The following is a 21,249-nucleotide window of genomic DNA, read 5'->3' as shown; positions in this document are numbered from 1 at the left end:
CAATAATCTTAAACGTTATACAAGTTTTAATAAAGGTTACTATGTTAAAAATAAGGTTAATATGTTAAAAATAAGGGTCACTATGTTCAATATAATATCAGTTGCGTGTATATAAATTTCGGGTTCACAATAATATTATTGTGGACAAGGTCCACGCAAGTCTTTCTGTAAAAAAAATGGACGAAAATAACTAGTACTATACTATACTCAGTAAGACGTTGTCAAAAAATAAAAATAAAAATAAAAATATTATACTCCGTATGAAACTGCATTATAGTAGAGGTGATCATTTGCGGGCTTGGACGGGTAGCGGACCGAGCCTATGCTTATTTTTTTGTCCAACGGGCTTTATGTATCAAACCCGAACCCTTTTATGCGGGCTTGATACTTTGTCCATGCCCGCTTGTTAAACGGGCCGGGCTTGCCCGCGGGCTAACGGGCCTTAATTTTTATTTTATTTTTTATAACACTAACTAATCTTTTTATTATTTACTTGTGCTAAAATTATTTTGGTATAGTTGTCTTATAATTTTTTGTTCACAAATGGTAATAGAAATTAAAAAAAAGGTTGAAATTATGACATATGTTATAAATATATGTAAGATAAAACTTATTTAATAAGTGTTAATGATAAAATATAAAATTAAAATGAATAATTGTAACTAATAAAAGCTTATAGTTCAATATAGTCTCTTTGTATTTATTTTCAAAAATACACAAAGTATGTCATAACTAACTAACTAAATAAAATTATTAAAATAAGAATGTTATTATTATTATTAGTATTATTATTATATATTAATAAACGGGCCGGGCGGGCTAGCCCGCGATACATATTTCTTGTCCATACCCGCACATTTATGTTAACGGGCCGGGCCTAGCCCGCCCAAATATCCAATTTTTTTCAAAAACGTTGTCCAAGCCCGCCCTTTTTGCGGGCCGGGTTGGATGGGCTTAGCGGGCCGTCCCGCCCATGAACAGCTCTACATTATATTATGGTAGGAGAAACATGGTAGACTTCTTAAGCAATCAGATCTATTCAGGAAAAAAAAAAGTAAACGATCAGATTCGTCCTATTTTGATTTTAATAAGACTAGCAATTTTAGGTTTTCTTTTTATATCGATGTAATAAGTCATTGATTCATACACGCAAACAAGTAAACGATAAAATTAGGTGGAAATCATTAGCCTTAGGCAGTGGCGGACTCAAGAATTCGACGGTGGGGAACAATTTAGATAATTAAATTTATCAAAAAAAAAAATGTTCGGGTATACAATTTTAAAAAGTCGAGTACATATTCAATCCAAAAGACCATATTATAAATACAATTCGGGTATATACTACTAAAATATCCTTCGGATCTTCATTCTTTTAAATCGATCAATGAGATCTTCATCAGGAACTTGTAAAAACACTTCTTTCTCAATGCAAGTCACCAAACAATCATTTATTAATTGATCACCCATATTATTTCGGAACAGCACTAGTTGGTTTAAGCTGAACCTTCTAACCAAACACTAGGTTTTATCATTCATTAATTTTACTATATGAGAATATCACTAATTTATCATTCATTAATTGTAACCTAAACCTTCTAACCAAACACTAGGTAATGGTTTAGTTGAATCCGTTTCTAGCCCAATAAATACTCTTACCAAACATGTTCTAAAATTACAGAGGACCATCATTAACAATTTTTTTGGTATCAAAATACCATCAGTCCACCAGGAAAAATTGAAAATAGACTATCAGTATATTTCTATCTTTTTTAAGATAAAAGGTAAAACCACTCGATCATTTAATTTTCTGCTGGAAATTACATAGAAGTTTAAGAGTATCACATTATGTACTTATCAAATCCTACAATATACGAAGTATTGAATAAGGTCCCTTTGTCAAAAAAAAAAAAAAAAAAAAAGTATTGAATAAGGTTGTCTTACGTTTCTGGTATTTCAACAATGTATTACTTCACAATCTATAGTCTAAACCAGCTCCGTACTTCCAAGCATCAAGATATCGCTTCCATTGAAACTTCATCTTGGAAGGGAATTTGTTAATTGAAGACCTACGAAAAGCTAAGAGATCAAGACTGAACAATCAAACAAAAGAAGTAGATGAAGTACAGTTAATGTGTACGCCTCATCCATGCAACCATCAGGTCATTATGAAATATAAACTCGATTAGTAACAGCTCATAATACTCACCTAATTAAAGGATCTACAAAGCTTGAGAGGAATGTGTAATAACCAAGCATAAAGAAATGGCCGGACCAATCAATCAGCACAGGAAAACCAACCTGAAAACATCAAATAATCAAATGAGTTTGAATGTGAAACTGACAAATGATTAATTCTGAGAAGCATTATTTCTTAAACATGTTGGTGCAACAGTTTTTGTCATAGCAAAGCAAGCAAGCCCATTAAATGTATGTGTCACATATCCAAACTACAGTGCAATATATATATGGTTCAAACTAAGGGGCTGTTCCGATTTACTGAAAACAAGAACTGAACTGAATTGAAATAATTAGCAAAAGAACTGAACTGAACTGACCGAAATTAAGCTAAACAGAACAGGTCCTAAGTAGACAACTTCCTGCACATGCCATAATTAAGCACGGAAATACTCCGTAGTTGTTTTTTCGATTTTAACATCTGTTTTGGAGGGTCTTATTATTGTATTTTAAAAAAATATTCTACCCTTGATATTGCAGATCAATAGCACATCAAAACCTAAAGTATAATATTTTCCCTGGTAAAAAAAAAAAAAGAAAGAAATTAAGTCCGAGGATGTTGGCAAACAGCTAGTGTGAACAGGTCATATAGAAAACAGTGCAATGCTACTATCAGGATTTCACAGGCAGTAGACCTAGGTGCCAGTATCAACATTCTATACTTCTTCCACATTATGTCTCCATGTTTGGTACAAAGTTTAGAAGTTAAGTTTAATAACATGTGAGAAAGGAGTTACTCATAACTTACCTGCTTGAATATGGAAGGAATGATGAGAGGTTTAGTAAGCATGACCAACCCCAGTGTTTTGACCAGGGGACCAAATTGAATGACATCCTGTCCAAAAACATTAACCTTAATGTTAGAATAATCAGAATGACCTAAAAGTTTTATGTCTAGAGTTAAGTATATTAATACATGCACACAGATATCAGAAGAGCAGCAAAAATGAAAGAGACAATGACCTGAAGAAATGGTCTCAAAACAGGATCACCAAGCTTCTGTAGATTTTGTACAATGTCACGATAGCAGAAGAGATAAATGTTCTAATTTGAAATTGTTGTAGAACAAAAAAAATATCTGGATCATTTCAAGAAACATGTAAGTTTTACCTCCATACTCTGGAAATTGGCATGAAGTAACTCATTGATGAAAGAAGGTGATACATCAGGCTGTTGCTTTGCTGACATTGCTCTTTGAAATAGCCAAGAAGCACTTAGATTGGGCTGCAAATACACACTTGACTTAATATATGCTGAGATAAAAGTCTATCAGAGTGTCAAGTACCACTTACTAAATATGGATTCAGCAAAGACAAGCTGCTCGAGTCAAGAAAATCACCCTCAATTGCTTCGTATATTCCTGGTGGCACAGGATAAGGGTTTATTAGATAAATTCACTTATCCAGTTTTACATGAAGGTTAAAGTAAATTCCAGTATGATTCTGACAAAAAATAAAAGCTATTATGATTCTCATGCTTTATAGATTACACAGTAATTTCTTGTGGAAGACTGTAAAGTATACCCGACGATAATCTCTCAAGGTGCCTGGTCAAGCTTCCAAAACCACCAAATGAAACAGGGGATTGAATACCGCTAGCATCACCAAACTGCAGAATATACTTTAGCAATGCTTGAAACCATATAATCCATGGAAGGGTTTTGAGTTACAATGTGAAACACCTGTAGAATACGATTAAATGCAGCTGGTAGTGGACTGCAATATCACAGTAAAAAAATCAGAGGAGAATGACGAAAGAAGAGCATACAATTAGTAAAATACTCATCGATAAGAGGTTTGCAAGAAATATATGTTTGTTATTCATGTTTATTTCCATGAGATTGGAATTGTTATGCTTTGTTCAGGAATTGATTATATTCATAAAGAGATACTTATGCAGTAAAATTTATACTTTGAGAGAATATACAGATCATGAAACAAGTTATTAGCACTTATAAGTTATAAATTACCTGTCACGATAAGTAGGGAATATGCCATATACAACTCTCATAAAATCGAGGTCATCCAGAGAAACTCCCTATCAGACAACAACAAATAAAGAAAAGTCATTGTAATTAGGGAAGAAGCATGACCTCATAATTTACGCAGGCAGAACCGCAGAATGTTTATACTTTTTGTAAACAACAGAAACCAAATTCAGGATAAATATATTCCAAGACTTTTGAAGAGCCAGAAAAGCAGCAAAAGTAATATTGCATATCACAGAAACATTGACATTGTTTTGACTTTTGAGAGTCGATATTTTCACTTTATGCCAGAGAAACAATGGAAATATTCAGCATTTTATACCAAGACCCCGGGAAGAGTTATAAACTTAATTAAGTTTCCATCTTAAATTGTTAAAAACAAAGACGTGTAAGATGACATGAATTCTAACTAGAAAACTGAAAGGCACCAACAGAAGATTTAAGTTTACCAAGTTCAATGAGTAGAAAGTAACAAAGAGAATGTCAACTTTTCTCTACTTCAGAAGGCCAATTGCAAGAAGTGAAATAGGATATTTAATCCCTCAATAAAGATACAAGATTATACAAAGAATGTCATGCATTTCGTATCAACAATATATACAATTTTGAGGTAAAATTAACATTCAAAAAGGAAAAGTGAGTTAAAAAGAGCAAAGCTGAAAGAAAGATAACATTAAAAATGTAGATAGACATATGTATGGCTTCACAGAGAGAAATTATCCATTTCACCTGATATTTTGGCATCAATTCCCAGTAACTTTCTAAGAGATCTTCCAGGGTAGGGCATCCTGGCTGAGGATCCATATAGGTAAACATGTAAGTTGTACGATCCATGGGACCGGAACCAGCTGGAAACGCCTGCAGAATGTACAACGGTAGTTTAGGCGATGAAAATTTGCAGGAAAAATAAAACCAGCTGGTTAAAACGCTTAAATCTTTTAAGGGAGATTACCTCCCAAAACAGTTGGGCTTCTGATTGACCAATTTTCTGCACTGTTGCACTGCTATAGATGACATCACTTGTGGTGTTATTTGTAAAGCCACTGGCACAAGAACCAACAACAACGCAAACACCATCTGGCTTCCTTCCATTTCGTATCTGTAACTCAATATATAAGCCACTTCATCAGTTAGGGAGAGCCTGAAAGAATTATTCTAAAAAAGAAGCATCTGATAACCTGATCTGTCTTTTTTGTCAAATTTTGCAAAGTTAAAAAATATAATGATCAGTTAGGGAGAGCCTAAAAGAAATCATCATGAGGATACTAAGGAGCAAGGATACATAAAAGCATTCATGTGCTAGAAATGTGAATTATAATGAAACTAAAATACTAACCTGTCTTGTGATAGGAGAAAAATTTCCCATAGCATCAATGATTAGGCGTGATGATAAAATCTTCTCTTCAGATACTTGCAAAACCTACTACGCCAGGAACAACAACAGTGAATGATCTATAGTGGCATAAATCATGTATAGTAAATGTCCACATTACTCTGATTACAATCCTTTTAGAAGGTATAATGGTATAAAATTGCTCTGTAAGTGAAGGTGACTACCAAAAGTCAGATTAAGCTGAGATCTTGAACTTACTGCTGAATCATCATACACACATATGCTAGATACACTGTAACCCTCCAAGATAATACCACCAAGAGACCTGAAGCGTTCCTTCATTATCTCAACCAACTTAGCTGGCCTGCATTTTTTAAGGAGTCGAGCAGAGAAATAGAGGACAAGATTGGTCAGATAAGTTGCATCAATTAAGGACTTTTCTCATATTCTTCCAGCTTTTTTTTTTCTAGGAATAACAAAATGTAAGAGATATTCAAACTAGAGAAAAATGTCTGCACTGTGTACACATAGAAAATAGGAAATTCGATAACAGAACCATAAGATTAAATTTTTTTTTTTTTTTTAAAAAAAAGGATAAATCCTGCTTTGGTTCTGCACCAAATACCAAGAATTGGCTTTCCTTTTCCTTTTGGGTAGCATGCTTCTTGGTCTTCATGGATAAAGGACGAGTGGACCATACAAAATTGAATAATATATCCCAGCCTTAATCAATTAACCAATCAAAATTGCTTCAAATTGCAAAGTTTTTTAGTGTCCAGGCAAACTCTTGAACTGTTATTAGATTAGCAAACAGCAAAGACAGGGTATTATTTGGATCATATGTTACATAGAAACTGAGGGGACTTTTACACAAGCTACTGGTTGACGATCAATTAGTACTACTATTTTAGTGATAGATCATGAATGGGATAAGAGAAAACTTTAATTTGATGATGAATGCTAGTGTTGTCTGTTATTAGCATGGCCCTAATTTTTTCTGGGAATTGACCCTGCGTAAAAATTCAAGCTTTGTAACAATACTGCTTGTTATAAGAAATTTGGAAATAATTTGCAACATAACCTCAGTCAAGAATCCTATAAGCAGGAATGTGTAATGTTTCGTAATTATTAACATAGGGATGACCAAAAAAAAATACTGCACCCTCACCGTGATAAAAGAAATTTTAGGAGCTTTAATATGCTTATTCAACTAAAATGTGTTTGGATAAAGGGATTCAAAGAACAGAAATGGAGGGAGAGTTATGAATCCATTTTCCTCTATTAGGATATGAATTGGGGGAAGGGAAAAAGAGGGAAATGAGAGTATTCATTTTCCTTCCCCTTTTAAAGGACCATTTTCTACCAAAGTCCGAAATAAATTGGAGGATATACACATCCTCTTCAGGTTTTATCAAGTCTTCCTTCTATTTTCTCCCCTCTCTTTCCCTCCAGCATTGCTATCCAAACACATCAGTAGGGATCATATGATTGTCTACCATTCTTAAGTTTACAACAAAGTTTCTTGACCAATACAGAAAGTTTCTATTCTCATAAGTTCATAAAGCAATTTTCTCTTCTGGTTTTATTAACTTCAAGTAGAGATTTTTATTATTACCATTTTGGCAAGCATCACATAATATACGCAATTGGATAGGACTAACTTACGAAATTCCAACATTAAGAATGTCTTTGACCCAAATCTCACCCTTCTCTTCAAATCCACATCTATTCTGCAGAATCGATCAAGCCAAGGAGAAGAAAAACATGAAAGCAATGTCAAAATCATGATATAAAAAGTTTGCTAGCCAATTTTGAGCCTCGTGAAGGAATTTAAATATGCCAGAAGCAAGCCTTGACATGCAAGAAGTATGGTTCAGAACAAAATTGATTATGTTTTGGACTATATTCACAAATAGACCTACACCCTAGAAGTAACCACAATACATGATAATCAACGTCTTTGGAATTATTAATCCAAATAAGAAACAACTTTAAAGAGCTTGATTTTACTAAGTAACCGCAATACATGATAATCAACATTTTAGGAATTATTAGTCCAAATAAGAAATAAGCAAATAACTTTAAAAAGCTTGATTATTACTAAGTAATTTATAAAGAAACTAGGAACTCACAGGATTAAATTCTGCAGATATAGCTTGTTCAATGTTATCTTCATTCAAAATGCCAACTTCTACAAGTTCCAAAAGCTCTTTTCTTGAAATATTCCATTCTTGTTCTCTCTGTTCACAAAAACTGAAGTGTTAATAAGAGCAAGCAGACTTTCACTCCTAAACACTTGCTCAATCAAAGTTTTCATGCTATACCCCTTTCAGTATATTTCTTTCCACAATCCCGACCTTAAGGCCTTTGGCACACAATGCAGTGGCAATGAAAATTCCCAAAGTACCTCCACAAACTATCACATCAAATTTCTCTACTGACTTCCCAGAAGCTTCATCATGCACAAAAGGACCCGTAACACTAGTAACTACCTGTGGTGGTTTAGTTACTACAACATCAAACTTGACGCGTTAAACAATCATATATTCATATCCAATCTCTTTAATGATGTAGCATATTAACATCATATCATCTATTATACAAATGATGATCTGAAGTACATTATTGTCACCTGTTTCAGCAGAGCAAATGCTTGTCCATAATTGATCCAACCTCTTCAAAGCGGTATAAGAATACGATCCTCCTGCACCACCAGCTTCTGTTCCTACCGATATGCTTTCCATTATCCTCTGAAATCCAATAAAACATCGAAGCTTACTTCAAGATACCATGACCCATAACACCAAAAATTAAGCTAAAATATAATGGCTAGTATACTGCCTTAGCCCTATTCTCTTTATCTTAAACATTAATATTCATAAAAATAAGTTAATTTAGTGAAAGTAATATGAACCTCAGCAAAAACAAGTTATGTGCAGTTTCAAATAACAATTGTAATAGAAAATCAGCAAAAACAAGTTTTAATCAGCAAGAATAATTTATCTTTGGCCTTATACTAACATCTAAGCATAGCATACCTTAATACTGAAGTCTAAGCACAATTTGTACATGATACAAATAAACAAAACAAAACGCGACATGTAACATTGTAACCCGAATTTACACTCATGTGAAGAATTTGACATCAAAGCAAGGTATAACTTAGTACAGATGTCTGAATGTAACATGTAACCCGACTTTATACACTCATTAAACACTTAACATCAAAGCTACGGTATAGTTTAGTACTGATGTCTAAGCACAACCCGAACATGACACGAAGCTACGATACAATACTCTGCATGTAGCATTGTAGCCCCGACACATTGTTTAACCCCGACATGGTTAACAATACAATACGGAGTACAACTTAACAAGTTAACAAACAAATTTCAATAATAGTTGTAATGTTGTATCATGTCTATCCTCTCCCTCGAGACAAATCATGAAATTCAATCATAAATCATTAATTGAGAAATAATGTCAATATTGTCCGCACATATCAAAATAGTATAAACAATACCGACTAGGCGAGTATAATACTCTAATCCACATATTTGACCAAACTACTTCACAATTCCAATGAAATTAAGAATTAAAGGAAATAATTGGGTTACTTGAGTTCTGGTAGGCGATGATTGCGAGCACATAATAGTAGATGGTCTCGAAATCCGTGGAATGGAGGAGTGGAGTAAAGAAGAGTGAGAAAGAAAGACGCCATTGAAGTGTTGTTGGCATTGTAATTGCTGAAATTGGAGCATTGTCATTCTCATCTTCAAACAGAATCACAGAGTTCGTGTTTCTGGTGTTTTCAATCGGTATTAGCATAACACACTCTTTAGCGCTCAGCATACTGACACGTTGTGGATTCTCTATCGGATTATGGGGCTCAATTAAACAAATAAAAAAATGAGTACCACTACTCGGTTTCTTGACCCGGAACCAGCAAGTCAGCAACTGATGGATCTGGATCTAGAACCGCATAGGAAAATATGAATAGTATCAACTGTAAAGACTGATTTTGGTAGAGGTAATCATTGGGCGGGCCGGGCCGGGTCGAAACTTAAAAATAAGCCCACTTCTCGGGCAAGGTCGGAATTTTGTGCCCGAATTCGTCCAAAATAGTCAGGTCGTATGGGCTTTTCGGGCCATTTTCAGACCGGGCCTAAAAAATCAACTAAATACGCATAAAAGCGTATTCCCAAACCTGCAAAAAAAATTAAATTTTCAGACTGGGCCGGGCCTGATCCGATTTCGAGTCGAAAAATTCTGCCCAAAATTGGGCCGGCTAACCTTGATCACCTCTAGGTTTTGGTTAAGTAAAATAGGAACAAATTGAATCTTGTTCAGGGTAAACAAATTAAGAAGTTAGAATTAGTTGTCAATCTTGTCATTCTTTATTTTTTGGAATCAGAATCATTTGAATATACAACTATTATAATAAAAACTATATCGAACTTGTAAAGTCTACGCAAGTGTTCATAACGCATGAAGAAAGTAAATCAGTAACATAATGCTAAAACAAATACCAGGAATATCACGTGTCACATCATGGTGCTATTTTTTTTTCCTTCAACGTTCTTTATACTACCTCCGTTAAATATTAATTGCAACTTTGAAATATTTTATATCTCACAAATAATATCCCAAAGTTACAACTAATATTTAACAGAGGTAGTATTAACTATTAAGTCTTCAATTTCAATATATTTTGACTAAAATATTCTATAAATGTAATATCATAATGATACTTTACCGTTCTGTCATTGTGATATTATTACTACTAGGTTAGTTCTCGTGCTACGCACGGTTTTTTCAATAACCGTTATTAAATTATCATTATAATTAATTATTTTATCAATAAAAAAATACGGATTAAAAATCGGATAACGCTAACCATTCTTACCCCACCAAGTCAATGCATCTTGTTCTTCCTTCTCCGGCTCTAATTGATCATTTAAGAACCTATCCAACTCGCTTATCACATACCCACTTGTCCCCTTCAATCTTTTTGCTCTTTCTTACAGGTTTTCATATAATTGGAAGTTCGGAACGCACTTCTCTACTATTATCAACATCCATTGACATATTATCTTCAGATTGGATACTTTGAGATAGAAATATTAGAAGCATACATTTTTCTATATTACTCAAATAAAAAGTAAGTGAACTCCTTCACATCATTATAATGTTTCATACCCTTTTCCTTTCCATGTGTATCAATTAGTGTCAATTCAACAATGACCATCTTAGAGTAAGGGTCGAGAAGAAGAGCAACATTAATGAACTTATTCATTTTATCCACATCCCCCAATACTTATCAAACTTTTTTTTTCATTGCAATGGCCATAGTTTGAAAATTCAATTCCTCACTTTGTTCCCAATTATTTAGCATATCATACATAGAAGCAATTTCACTTAAACCTTTATTAGCTGTTACATAATGGGAACCAGAAATACGATTAGTCAACACATAAAACCCCTCTAAAAACAAAACCAACCTCCCTCTTCACTTTTTTCAAATCTTCGGGTTCAGAAGGCCTTTCATTGATATTCAAATCCTCTCCGTCAGGAAGAGATAACCCAGTAAAAACAGGTTGAAACTTCAAATTCGTTTCCAACATTATGTATGTGGAGTTCCAATGAGTGAGGACATCAAAGGATAAAGAAGATTTGGAATCTATGTTCTCTTTTTGAACAATATCTTTGAATCTATGTATTCTTGAAAAGTAATTCTGAACATATTTCACAACAATTCTAACTCTATCAATGCACACACCATGCTCTCGAATACCATCCCACACAATTAAATTAATGATATGAGCAATGCATCTAAATGAAGATTTTTTCCATCATTAACACATCCTGTTCTTCTAACCATTCTACTCAAGCTAAGTGTGCAAACAACATCATTTGAAGAAGCAGTATCAACAGTGACAATAAAAAATTTATCATCAATACCCCAACACTCTAAACTGGAGGTGATCAAAGTAAGCCCGGCCCGGCCCGTTTTGGGCAGAATTTTTCGGCCCGAATTTTTTTTTTTTTGGCGGGCTTGGGAATACGTTTTTATGCATTTTTTTAATTTTTTGGATCCGACACGAAAATGGCCCGAAAAGCCCGCACAACCCGACCATTTTGGGCAGAGTTGGGCATAAAAATACCGTCCCGAAGTTTGGCCCGGCCGGAGGAGTGGGATGTTTTTTTTCTCTCGGCCCGGCCCGCCTCTACTCTAAACATACCTCAACTGGTTTTCCAATATCCTCTCCTTTATGATTAGAAATTGGACAAAAATTAATCCAATCATTATCAATGAAATGAGCCGTAAGACACATATAATTGATTCTTTGTATTGAAGTCCAAGTATCAGTGGTCACATAAATTTTTTGACATATCTTAAACATTTCTCTCAATTTCTCTTTTTCACTATAATACAACTTTAAGCAATATAATCACGAGCAATGGTAACACGAGATGGAATATGAAATTGTGGGCATGCAACTTGCACAAAGTGCCTAAAAGCATGTTTTCCACATGCTTAAATGGTAACTCATCAACAATAATCATGTGAATCAATGCCTCTCTAACATCATTCAAGTTCATAATCCTACTCCCACACTTCAATTCACCACTCTTATGTTTTTTATCAAAATACAATTTAGTTTACTTTTCCTCTATATTAGAGGATTACCAAGACATGATTCAGTACGGTTTTTAACATTTTTTGAACCATTAAGATTACCATCAGCAGCAAAAGTTTTAGGACAAAACTTACATTCACCTCATAATTTTTCATTCTCAACATGCGTACTCTAAGTAATATTTCCAATACTCAGCTTTCCTCTTACCTTTTCTGTTCCATATATATTCCCGCCTTACTTTTAGCTTCTTATCCGGAGGCAAAGTAGATTGCAATTCTTCCATATTCTTTTCAGAAAGTGGTTGTGACATTTGTTGAGAAAAAGCAGCAGACCTTTCCATCTACAATAAATATACACAATATAAGTAAATTTTAAGTAACAATTATAAACACATACCATTTTATAAAAAATGTGACAACAACTTACATTTCAAGAATAGGAATCCGTGATTCCTTATTGATTCTAAACATATAAAACAATAGGATTCAATAAAAATTCAAAAAAAATACATGCACTATAAAAAAAAAAAGAAAATTTGTAAATTACTACCTCAAAAACAGGGCCTTTGTGAATTACTACCCCTAAAAAAAGTTGTTAATTACTACCCCTAAAACCAATTAATTCTAGTAACTACTACCTGTTTTCCTAATTAGCCCACTTAATCATTTAATGACATCATTATCCGTTAAAATTGTAATTAATAGCTTTTAAACGAACCTTAATTAATTAGATAAACCCTTGCACCACCATCACACCACCATTGCACCACCTTCGTCAGCCCCTTTAACACCTCTAGCAGCTCCCCCACCGTGAATCTCGTTCCCTTTTCGATCCCCCACTGTGAAAACCACCCCTCCCGTTTCCCCACCACGAAATTCAATCTAATCCCCACTCATTCCCCCGCCACGATTACCACCTCCCTCCCGCTTCCCACCACAATTCCACCCACACCCCTTCACCTACCATGAAACTCATACCCCTTTCGTTCCCCCACAACGAATTGCAACCCTATCACGTGGCTGGGTTGTTTCCGAGGCTTGGGGGAAGGGGAGAGGTGATAATTGGGGTTTGGGAAAAGGGAGGGGATGGGTTTTAAGGGTTGAGGCAAAGGGAGTGGCATTAATTGCGGTGGGTTTGCGGTGGAAGTACGCGAGAGGGTAGGTTTCGTGGTGGATGACCAAGAGGGGAATGAATTTCGAGGTGGGGGAGCTGCCGGAGGTAGTAAAGGGGAGTTGCCAAAAGTGGTGTGGAGGTAGTGCTGTGGTTTATATAATTGGCGATGCCCCAATTTCTCATAGTGAGAAACAAAATTTGTTTCTCATATGGCATTTTCGTAAATAAACCAATAATTTTATTCAATTATGGAGCCCATAATAATGAAAAAGTTGTTGATTTATTCACGAAATTGCCCCCATGAGAAACAAGGAATTTCCCTTATATAATTAATTAAGGTTTTAAAGTTACTAATTACAATTTCATCAAAAAATTATGTCATTAAAATCTTAAGTAGGCTGATTAGGAAAAAAAGTAGTAATTACTAGAATTAATCGATTTTAGGGGTAACAATTAACAAATTTTCTTGCTAGGTATAGTAATTCACAAAGGCCCTCTTTTTGAGATAGTAATTCACAAATTTTCCATAAAAAAATAAAAATAGAACAATATTTCTTTTGATGTTAATTATTTGTGATACATGACAACGAAATTTGTTCCAATTATTATATACAAGTTAAATTATTTACAACAAGTTAAAATATTTACAAGTTAAATTATATACAAGTTACATTATTATAAAAAGAATACATACACTGTAAAAAAAATAAAATAAAATAAATAAAATAAAATAAAATAAGAGAAAAAACATAAATTAAGCTCACAATTTGAAAGAAACCAAAATTCAACATGAATTCAAAAGCAATGAACTAAAAAGTTCGAAAATAGTTAATTAAACTCAAAAAAACCAAAAAAAAAAAACATGAATTCGAAAGAAATGAACTTAAAAAAAAAACAGAAATTCAACATGCAAACATCAAACAATCATAATAAGCAATTGAAACATGAATAAAGATATAAATTCTCACACTTAATTCATTATCTCGAATACAAAATTACCCAAACATAATTAGATTCACATTTTTTTTTAAAAAAAGATACTTACAATGAGTTCCAAGTGATAGCACAGCTTCGACAATCGCTTTACATGAGACCACGACATAAAATTAAAATATGACACATTACTCATCACACCTTGGAGAATAATTGTACAAGGTATAACAAAAGTATAAATTCCCCTACCCATTCCTCCTTCCCTATCATCCCGTAAGCCTCCCCTTCCTTTGTCAGCCACCACATCACCACCAGCCCCTCGCCCTGCTTCTTCACAACGCCACCCAACACCCTTTGGCCCTCCCCCTTTTCGGCAACATCACCTAGCCCCCCTCCCCTTCCCTTGTAGCACCACCTAGCTCCATCTCCTTTCCCGTAGCTCTACTTGCCACTCCTCGATCTAAACCCATGTTGCTCTGAAACATCGACCATTTAAGGCTCGTGGAGGGGAATGGTTAAGGTTTTCGGCGACGATATGGCCAGGGTAGGGATTTTAGGCAACAATAGGGGTTTTTTGGCAACAGTGGGAGTATTTGCGAGGATTTTCGACGACGTTGAGGTTGTTGATTGTGGGGGGCATTGAGGTTGTGGTTTTCGGTGAGGTAATTAATTGCGACGGTGAGGTTGTTGCTTGCGTGGAGTATTCAGCGTCGGTGAGGTAGATGATTTGTGGGACGCAGCTCCGATTGTGGTGGTGGTTGTTGACAGGTGGTGGGCTGTTGAGGTTTTTTTATTTGTTTAAATAAAAATAAAATCAGTTTAATTAATAAGTATATTGTAAATATATATATATATATATATATATATATATATATAAAACAATCTACCAATAATTATGTGACACGTCACTCTTAACTTATTAAACCGGTTACCAACCGGTTACATCCTATTTTTGGAAGATGCATGTCAAAGGTCGTTTTATTGCGGAATAAAAAAAAAGTTGTTTTATTTTTGGAAGATCATGCAAAGGTCATAATATTCTTGATAATTATTTTTCCTAAAAACAAACCTTGAAGCAAAACTGTAAAAGGCAACATGGTAGTTGCAAACATAACATAATCCAAAAGTCAATTATCGCCAATTCATTATTGTTGTAAAACGTGGTATAGTTTACTGGTAAAACTTCGTAATACTAAAGGACATGATAATACTTTATAACAACATTGATAAATTAAAAAAAATAATAGGAAAATTTGACATTTGCTACTAGGAAAAGTACCTTGCTTTACATTTACTACCCCTTTAATTTTTATTTTTATTTTTTATTTTACTACCACTCAAACACACTAATTGTAAAAATAACTACCACTTAACAGAATATGTCAAAGATGCCGTTAGTGGGGCCCACACAATTAACTACCTTCCTCTAACACACACTCTCTCCCCGTAACTATCCCCCTCTCTCTATCTTCTCCCATTAAATTACCTCAACCTCCATTATTGACCACATTCAAGATTTTTTTACTTTGTTTCACCAAATTCTCTTTCTCTCTGTCACTTGCTCAATCTCAATTTGACTGAAAGAGGAGGTCCAACTGGGAGCATCGTCATCTCCATTGCTGAAGTGGAACTTGAAGAACTTCAATTCTCATAGTCATCGACACTTTTGGACAGAGGAGGGTGAAGACCTGATGAAAGACATAATTTCCTGCAAATAGAGCAAATTAATGGAAGATTACACAACCAAATACATTAATTACAACCCTACAATATCAATTTCAATATTATCAAACCCAACAAAAAACCCCCAAATTCAATTTTCCCAACAAACCCTAAATTGTGTTTGCTGGATTTAACTTCAAATTACTCTACTACAAATGCTATTACAGGGAACAAATCATTGTTAAATCCTAATTTCTGCCTCAGTACAGCGATAATTAAAGATTAATTAGCTAAAATGTTCTAATAGAACCTTACCTTTTGCTGCTTGCTATTCCTTCGTAGAAAAAAAAAAAAAAAACCCCACCAAATTCCAATTTGCTTCCTCAAAGGAATTTAATGATGCAATTGTTATGCTAAAGGTTGAGCAGAGCAAATATTAAGAACAAAGGTAGAAGAACGAAGGTAATTAAATGGGGGAAAGTATAAGCTAACCATTGGTGTGGACCCCACTAACGGGAAAGGTCATGTGGTAGTAACTTATACAGTTAGGGAATTTGAATGGTAGTAAAATAAAATAAAAAAAATGTTAAACAGGTAGCAAATGTGACAGGAGGTGCTTTTGCTGGTAGTAAATGTCAAATTTTCCAAAATAATAAAACATGATAATATGTTAGAGATATGAGATACCGAAAAATATATGTGTGATATATTTTCCATAGATTCCATTAAGTGAATAATATATTTAGGTTTATTTTATGTAAAGCTAATATTTAATGTTAAGATACAGTTAATGGTGGTTAGATCTCAACAATTGTTGAAGGCATCAGGACTGATAAATTAAGAAATTTCTTGGAGCTTAATTTCCAAAATTCTAAGGCAAAGAAATTTTTTCTTAGAGTTTATAATTTTAAACTGGAGGCAAGTATTTCCAATGCGACTAAGATTTCATGCAGAAGCTATGAGTTTGTTCTGGAGCTTTTCCATGGTGTGTGTTTGCACTTTTCCAAGCTCATCAAGGTCCTCAAGCTTAGGGATTTAGAGAAAGCTCAATTAGGTTTAGCTCAAAGCTCTATTAGGGCAAAAGTTGACTTCAATGACAATATGGCTATGCAAGCAATATCTAACCTTTACTTTCTTGACAAAGATGTAAACTCATTTTCCATGAGAAAGAGAGTCAGGGAGTGTTATGGTGGGCATTTCCCAGAATTAGTTAAGATAATCAATGACAACTATTTTTACGTGAAAGTTTCTAATTTTATTGGGAACAAGTTAGAGTTGTCTAAAGATAAACTTCCTGCTTTGACTGAAATTGTCGGTGACGAAGATAAAGCAAGAGAGATCATTGAAGCTGCTAAAGTATCTATGGGACAAGATTTGTATCCTCTTAACTTGATTAATGTCCAAATAATGTTTGTGTTAAGTAATTAGGTTTTGATGATTATCTATCTAACGTGTTTGTTAAGTTGGCATAGAAAGAACAAGTAATGCTCGCAACAAGATACAAGGAACCTGAGTAATGATAAGTATATATATACGAGGATTTTGAGCAATATATGATAAGCAATAGAAGAAACAAGAACAATGATGAGTTATGGTTGACAAGCATGATGATGGCAAAGGAACCATGAAGGTAACTATATAATTAGGTGTTTGCATATGTTACCTTCATGAGGTAAGTACCCTATGCATACATGAGTCATATATGTGTATGAGTATTTACGTGGCTTTAAGTTTAATTAGTTCTCTCAATTGAACTTTGTTTATGACAAAAAAACTTCAATTTAATGTTCTCTTAAGTGTTTATGTGAAGACAAGAGTTGACTTAGGTAAAGTCAATAGGTTGGAATATAAGACTTCAAGAGAAACAAGAGAGAATGAATAATGAACCTAAAGCAGGTTCTCCCATGAGAAACAAACCATGAAGGAACTTGAAGGTATTCTCCAACGAGATCCAGAAGGAACTTTCAACAGGCTTTTCCACGAGAGCTAGAGCATGTTCTCTAATAGGCTCATGAGGTATTCCCTAACAGGTACATGATGAACATCTTCCTAACAGGGGTGCAAGTCACAACAAGTTCCAGAAAGGAACTTGGTCTACGAGTTCCAATAAGGAATGAACAAGAATGACAGCAAGCATAGGAGGACCTACATAGTCACAAGGGGTAGACTTGCTACCCTTGAAAAAAAAATAAAAAAAATTGTTAATCAAAGAGACCTGTTTTTTTAAAATAACAGGTCTTTTTTATTATGCCATAGCAAACTACTGCTAACCTTGTAACCTGTGTTGCTCCACTTTTAAACCTAAAGAGACTTGTTTTGTATAAAAACAGGTATCTTAGGCTATTTTTTTTTAAAAAAAAAATAATTTTTTTTTTAATCTTTTCTTCTACTTGTATGTTTTGATGTATGCATTATTAATTTATATTCATCCATTTTATGAGTAATAATATCTTTTTATTTATAGTATACCCGCATAAATTACCATATAGTTTTAAAACTTATGAATATATAGTAGATATGGAGTAAATACAAAAGTAATAATTTATCAAATATATAACTCGTTTCTATTTTTTATTCCTTATTGATCAATGTTACCCCTCATTAGAAATCCTAGATCCGCCACTAAGAACAAGTTCCAATTAGGAACTTGGACAGTGGTTCCAGATGTGGAATATTGCCCCAAGATTCAGAATACATCAAGACTAGAAGATTCTAGAACAAGAGTTTCAGAAAAGCAACATGAAGAGGAGAAATCAAAGCTTATTGCTCTAGGATTCATGTAAGTATGTTGGATATAAAAGTCAGTCTAGAACAAGTCTAAAAGAACCAAGGTAAACTCCAGATAGTTAATGAAATTAGAATTATTGACTTTTCAGGAACTCAAAGACTATTGGAGTTCTGGAACCTAATCGAAACTTAAGTATGCACGTCGTTTAAAGTCGGTTTTAATGATATATATATTTACCTAATGCGTGCATATCTTTTAGGGATTTTTGTTTTACTGAATAAGATATTTATTTTCTAATAAATTCCTTTTGAGCCTACTAGAGAACATGCTTTATGCGGGTAATTACTGTCAGTCTAGAACAAGATCACAGTGCCCGTCGCCAGACTATGACTCTGTCGCCAGAAGACAATTACTGTCGCTAGGCGACAGAGCCATCGCGTTGCAATGACACTGTTTTCTCAGCGCCAGTTCCTACATGCCTCAGCAGCTTTCTGTTCTTGAATTTTCCAGTTTTTTGTAGCGTTATTTCGATTTTAGTTGTGAAAGATATTTCCCTAATTTCCTACGTGTAAAATCCTAAGTTTTTGACGCTATACGGATGGTCTTTCCGATGCGGACCTTTTTATGCATATGCCAATAATGTTAATCAAAATTACGCACATGAAATACTTAGAACTTTTCGAGTCTCATCCACTCATTCTAACTTATTGCCGAAATAAATTTCAGAAATTAAAATAGAAACCGTCCCCAGTGGAGTCGCCAAAAAACTGTAGGGAATATTTCAAGCATCCCATCCCACACTGGAGCCCCACTGTGATCATACACTTAAGCATGGTGGCGTCCAAAGGGAAGGAAGCTAGAGTAAAAGAGTCGCCAACAAGTTTTAGGAACTTGTAAACCGTTCACAGGGTGAAGGTTACACCCCTTCACGATCCATGAGATCGCTAACCCCATAGTGGTCTGGAACCATGACTGGATATTCGGGGTTGAAGGTACAAATCCAACCTAAAAGAGATTGATCCTGCCCTAATAATAGGCCTTTACTTTATTCTTCTCATATTCATGTGCGCTTTCTGACTAACATACAACCAATATATTAATCCTAAACCTGTTTAATCTATGTTGGTTGAATTTAATGCACAAACAAATCTATTATTGGCGATCACTTGAATTATAACCATATTAGCCTAAACAAGATTATTAATTATCTTATTAAGCGTGATTACAAGTACAAATTCCCTTTAAACGTGCATAAAAGGCGTGATCAAGCAATAACAATAATATATATCAAGCAACATAGTAACAATCATCATCATCATGATAATATTCTCAATAAAGCATAATATTAATAGCAAGATCCTAGGCATGATACTAACAAGATTAATAACAAATCCTAGCATGTCACTAAACATTAAAGATCAAAGCTTTATCCCTAACATGATACTAATATGATATTAGGAAAGGAATAGGAAGCATCATAAACATACATGATATTAGAAATCTTAGTTATTACCCTAAACATGATATTAGGAAGCAATAAAACATCCTAACATGATACTAGGAATTAAAATAATCTAAGCATGCTTTCTATATCAAAAGAATAACAAAGTAATTAAATTACTTACTTCGATGCCTCGTATCTTTTTCTAACAACAAAATACACACGTTAGTAACTTCAAGGGAAATAATAAACAATCAAATTAAATAATTGAAATAGAGATTTGGGACCAAACCCTCAGAAATTATAAATCTTTCACGTCTAGGGCGAAGACAACTTCGAACTTGGCTAGGTGTGTCTAGAACTTGTGTATGTGGAATTTTGTAAAAGGGAAGTTTTAGAAAAAGAATAGAGAGAGAGAGAAAGAGAGAGAGAGCTTCTAGCTTTTAGAGATTGAAAGGGAGAGATGATGGTTGTGAATGAATAAACACGGGGAGATACGACCCCTATTTATAGAAAAATAGTCCGGAAACAATAGATAATACTTCAAGTTCTATACGGAATAAAACTGGCATCTGTCGCCAGGCAATAGAGATCAGCGCCAGGCGACAGACATTAGCGCCCGGTGACAGACATTAGTGCCAGGAGACAAACTCTGTTGTTTGGCGCTAATTAAAAGATAAAACGCGCTTTGTACTCGGAATCCTCTTCTTAATATGATTAAGCAGAAAATTCCGTGTTTATCAAATTAAAATCAGGTTTGTGATAAAACACTTATTTTTTTCCAAATAAAACTCTTTATCAATCCTAATCTCATTAGAATTTCAAAGAACCTTCTAGATTATTCTAGAAGATTAAAATCAATCCTAATAACTTTACGAATAATAATTAATAAGCCCTCCTCTAGATCATTGGGCCGCATATAAAATTCTTTTCGGGCCCAATTTAGTATTTTGGCCATAACTTCCTCATTATTCATCGGAATTGGGCTTATAATATATTGTTGGAAAGCTCTTTTCGAGCCCAATCCAACTACACTATTATTGGAGCCTTATCATGGACCAAACTAAATTGGACTGGCTATTTTCATAAATAGAGTATATTTTCAAAAACAGAAAGAGAGATATTTTAATAAAAACAACCACATCACTAGCCTTTTCACACCTTCACTTGGTTCGA

At 34.2% G+C, this 21,249-nt stretch overlaps 1 protein-coding gene across 3 annotated transcripts; it reads right to left on the bottom strand.

Moving 5' to 3' along the window:
• Nucleotides 1-1,706: 1,706 nt before the first annotated feature.
• Nucleotides 1,707-15,078, bottom strand: LOC145570521 (uncharacterized). 3 transcript variants are annotated; one of them, XM_081629641.1, is made up of 20 exons: nucleotides 14,355-15,078; nucleotides 12,404-12,536; nucleotides 9,173-9,762; nucleotides 8,188-8,305; nucleotides 7,880-8,064; nucleotides 7,688-7,795; nucleotides 7,221-7,285; nucleotides 5,814-5,919; nucleotides 5,559-5,642; nucleotides 5,175-5,321; nucleotides 4,952-5,080; nucleotides 4,205-4,272; nucleotides 3,917-3,950; nucleotides 3,759-3,843; nucleotides 3,528-3,595; nucleotides 3,346-3,459; nucleotides 3,199-3,234; nucleotides 2,984-3,070; nucleotides 2,207-2,298; nucleotides 1,707-2,076 (listed from the first exon to the last, which is right to left on the bottom strand). In XM_081629641.1, the coding sequence occupies exons 3-20, from the start codon at nucleotides 9,326-9,328 to the stop codon at nucleotides 2,067-2,069; spliced, it is 1,692 nt and encodes a 563-aa protein (XP_081485767.1). In that variant the 5' UTR covers nucleotides 9,329-9,762; nucleotides 12,404-12,536; nucleotides 14,355-15,078; the 3' UTR covers nucleotides 1,707-2,066. The 3 variants fall into 3 exon arrangements, with proteins under 3 accessions (XP_081485767.1, XP_081485766.1, XP_081485768.1); XM_081629640.1 differs by having other exon boundaries at nucleotides 1,713-2,066; nucleotides 14,355-15,076; XM_081629642.1 differs by lacking the exon at nucleotides 9,173-9,762 and having other exon boundaries at nucleotides 1,714-2,066; nucleotides 14,355-15,074.
• Nucleotides 15,079-21,249: the final 6,171 nt, after the last annotated feature.

Source organism: Chenopodium album, chromosome 12, assembly GCF_948465745.1.
Source record: "Chenopodium album chromosome 12, dcCheAlbu1.1, whole genome shotgun sequence".
In the NCBI taxonomy this organism is placed as follows: domain Eukaryota; kingdom Viridiplantae; phylum Streptophyta; class Magnoliopsida; order Caryophyllales; family Amaranthaceae; genus Chenopodium; species Chenopodium album.
This window is presented reverse-complemented; position numbering and strand designations above follow the sequence as displayed.

Excerpts from the sequence above, each read along its gene's own strand:
- LOC145570521 (XM_081629640.1), bottom strand. The coding sequence starts at position 9,328 with ATGAGAATGACAATGCTCCAATTTCAGCAATTACAATGCCAACAACAC. Across the intron at positions 5,920-7,220 it reads ATTCTTAATGTTGGAATTTC|GCCAGCTAAGTTGGTTGAGA; the intron begins GTAAGTTAGTCC and ends TAAAAAATGCAG. Across the intron at positions 3,844-3,916 it reads CATTTAATCGTATTCTACAG|TTTGGTGATGCTAGCGGTAT; the intron begins GTGTTTCACATT and ends TATATTCTGCAG.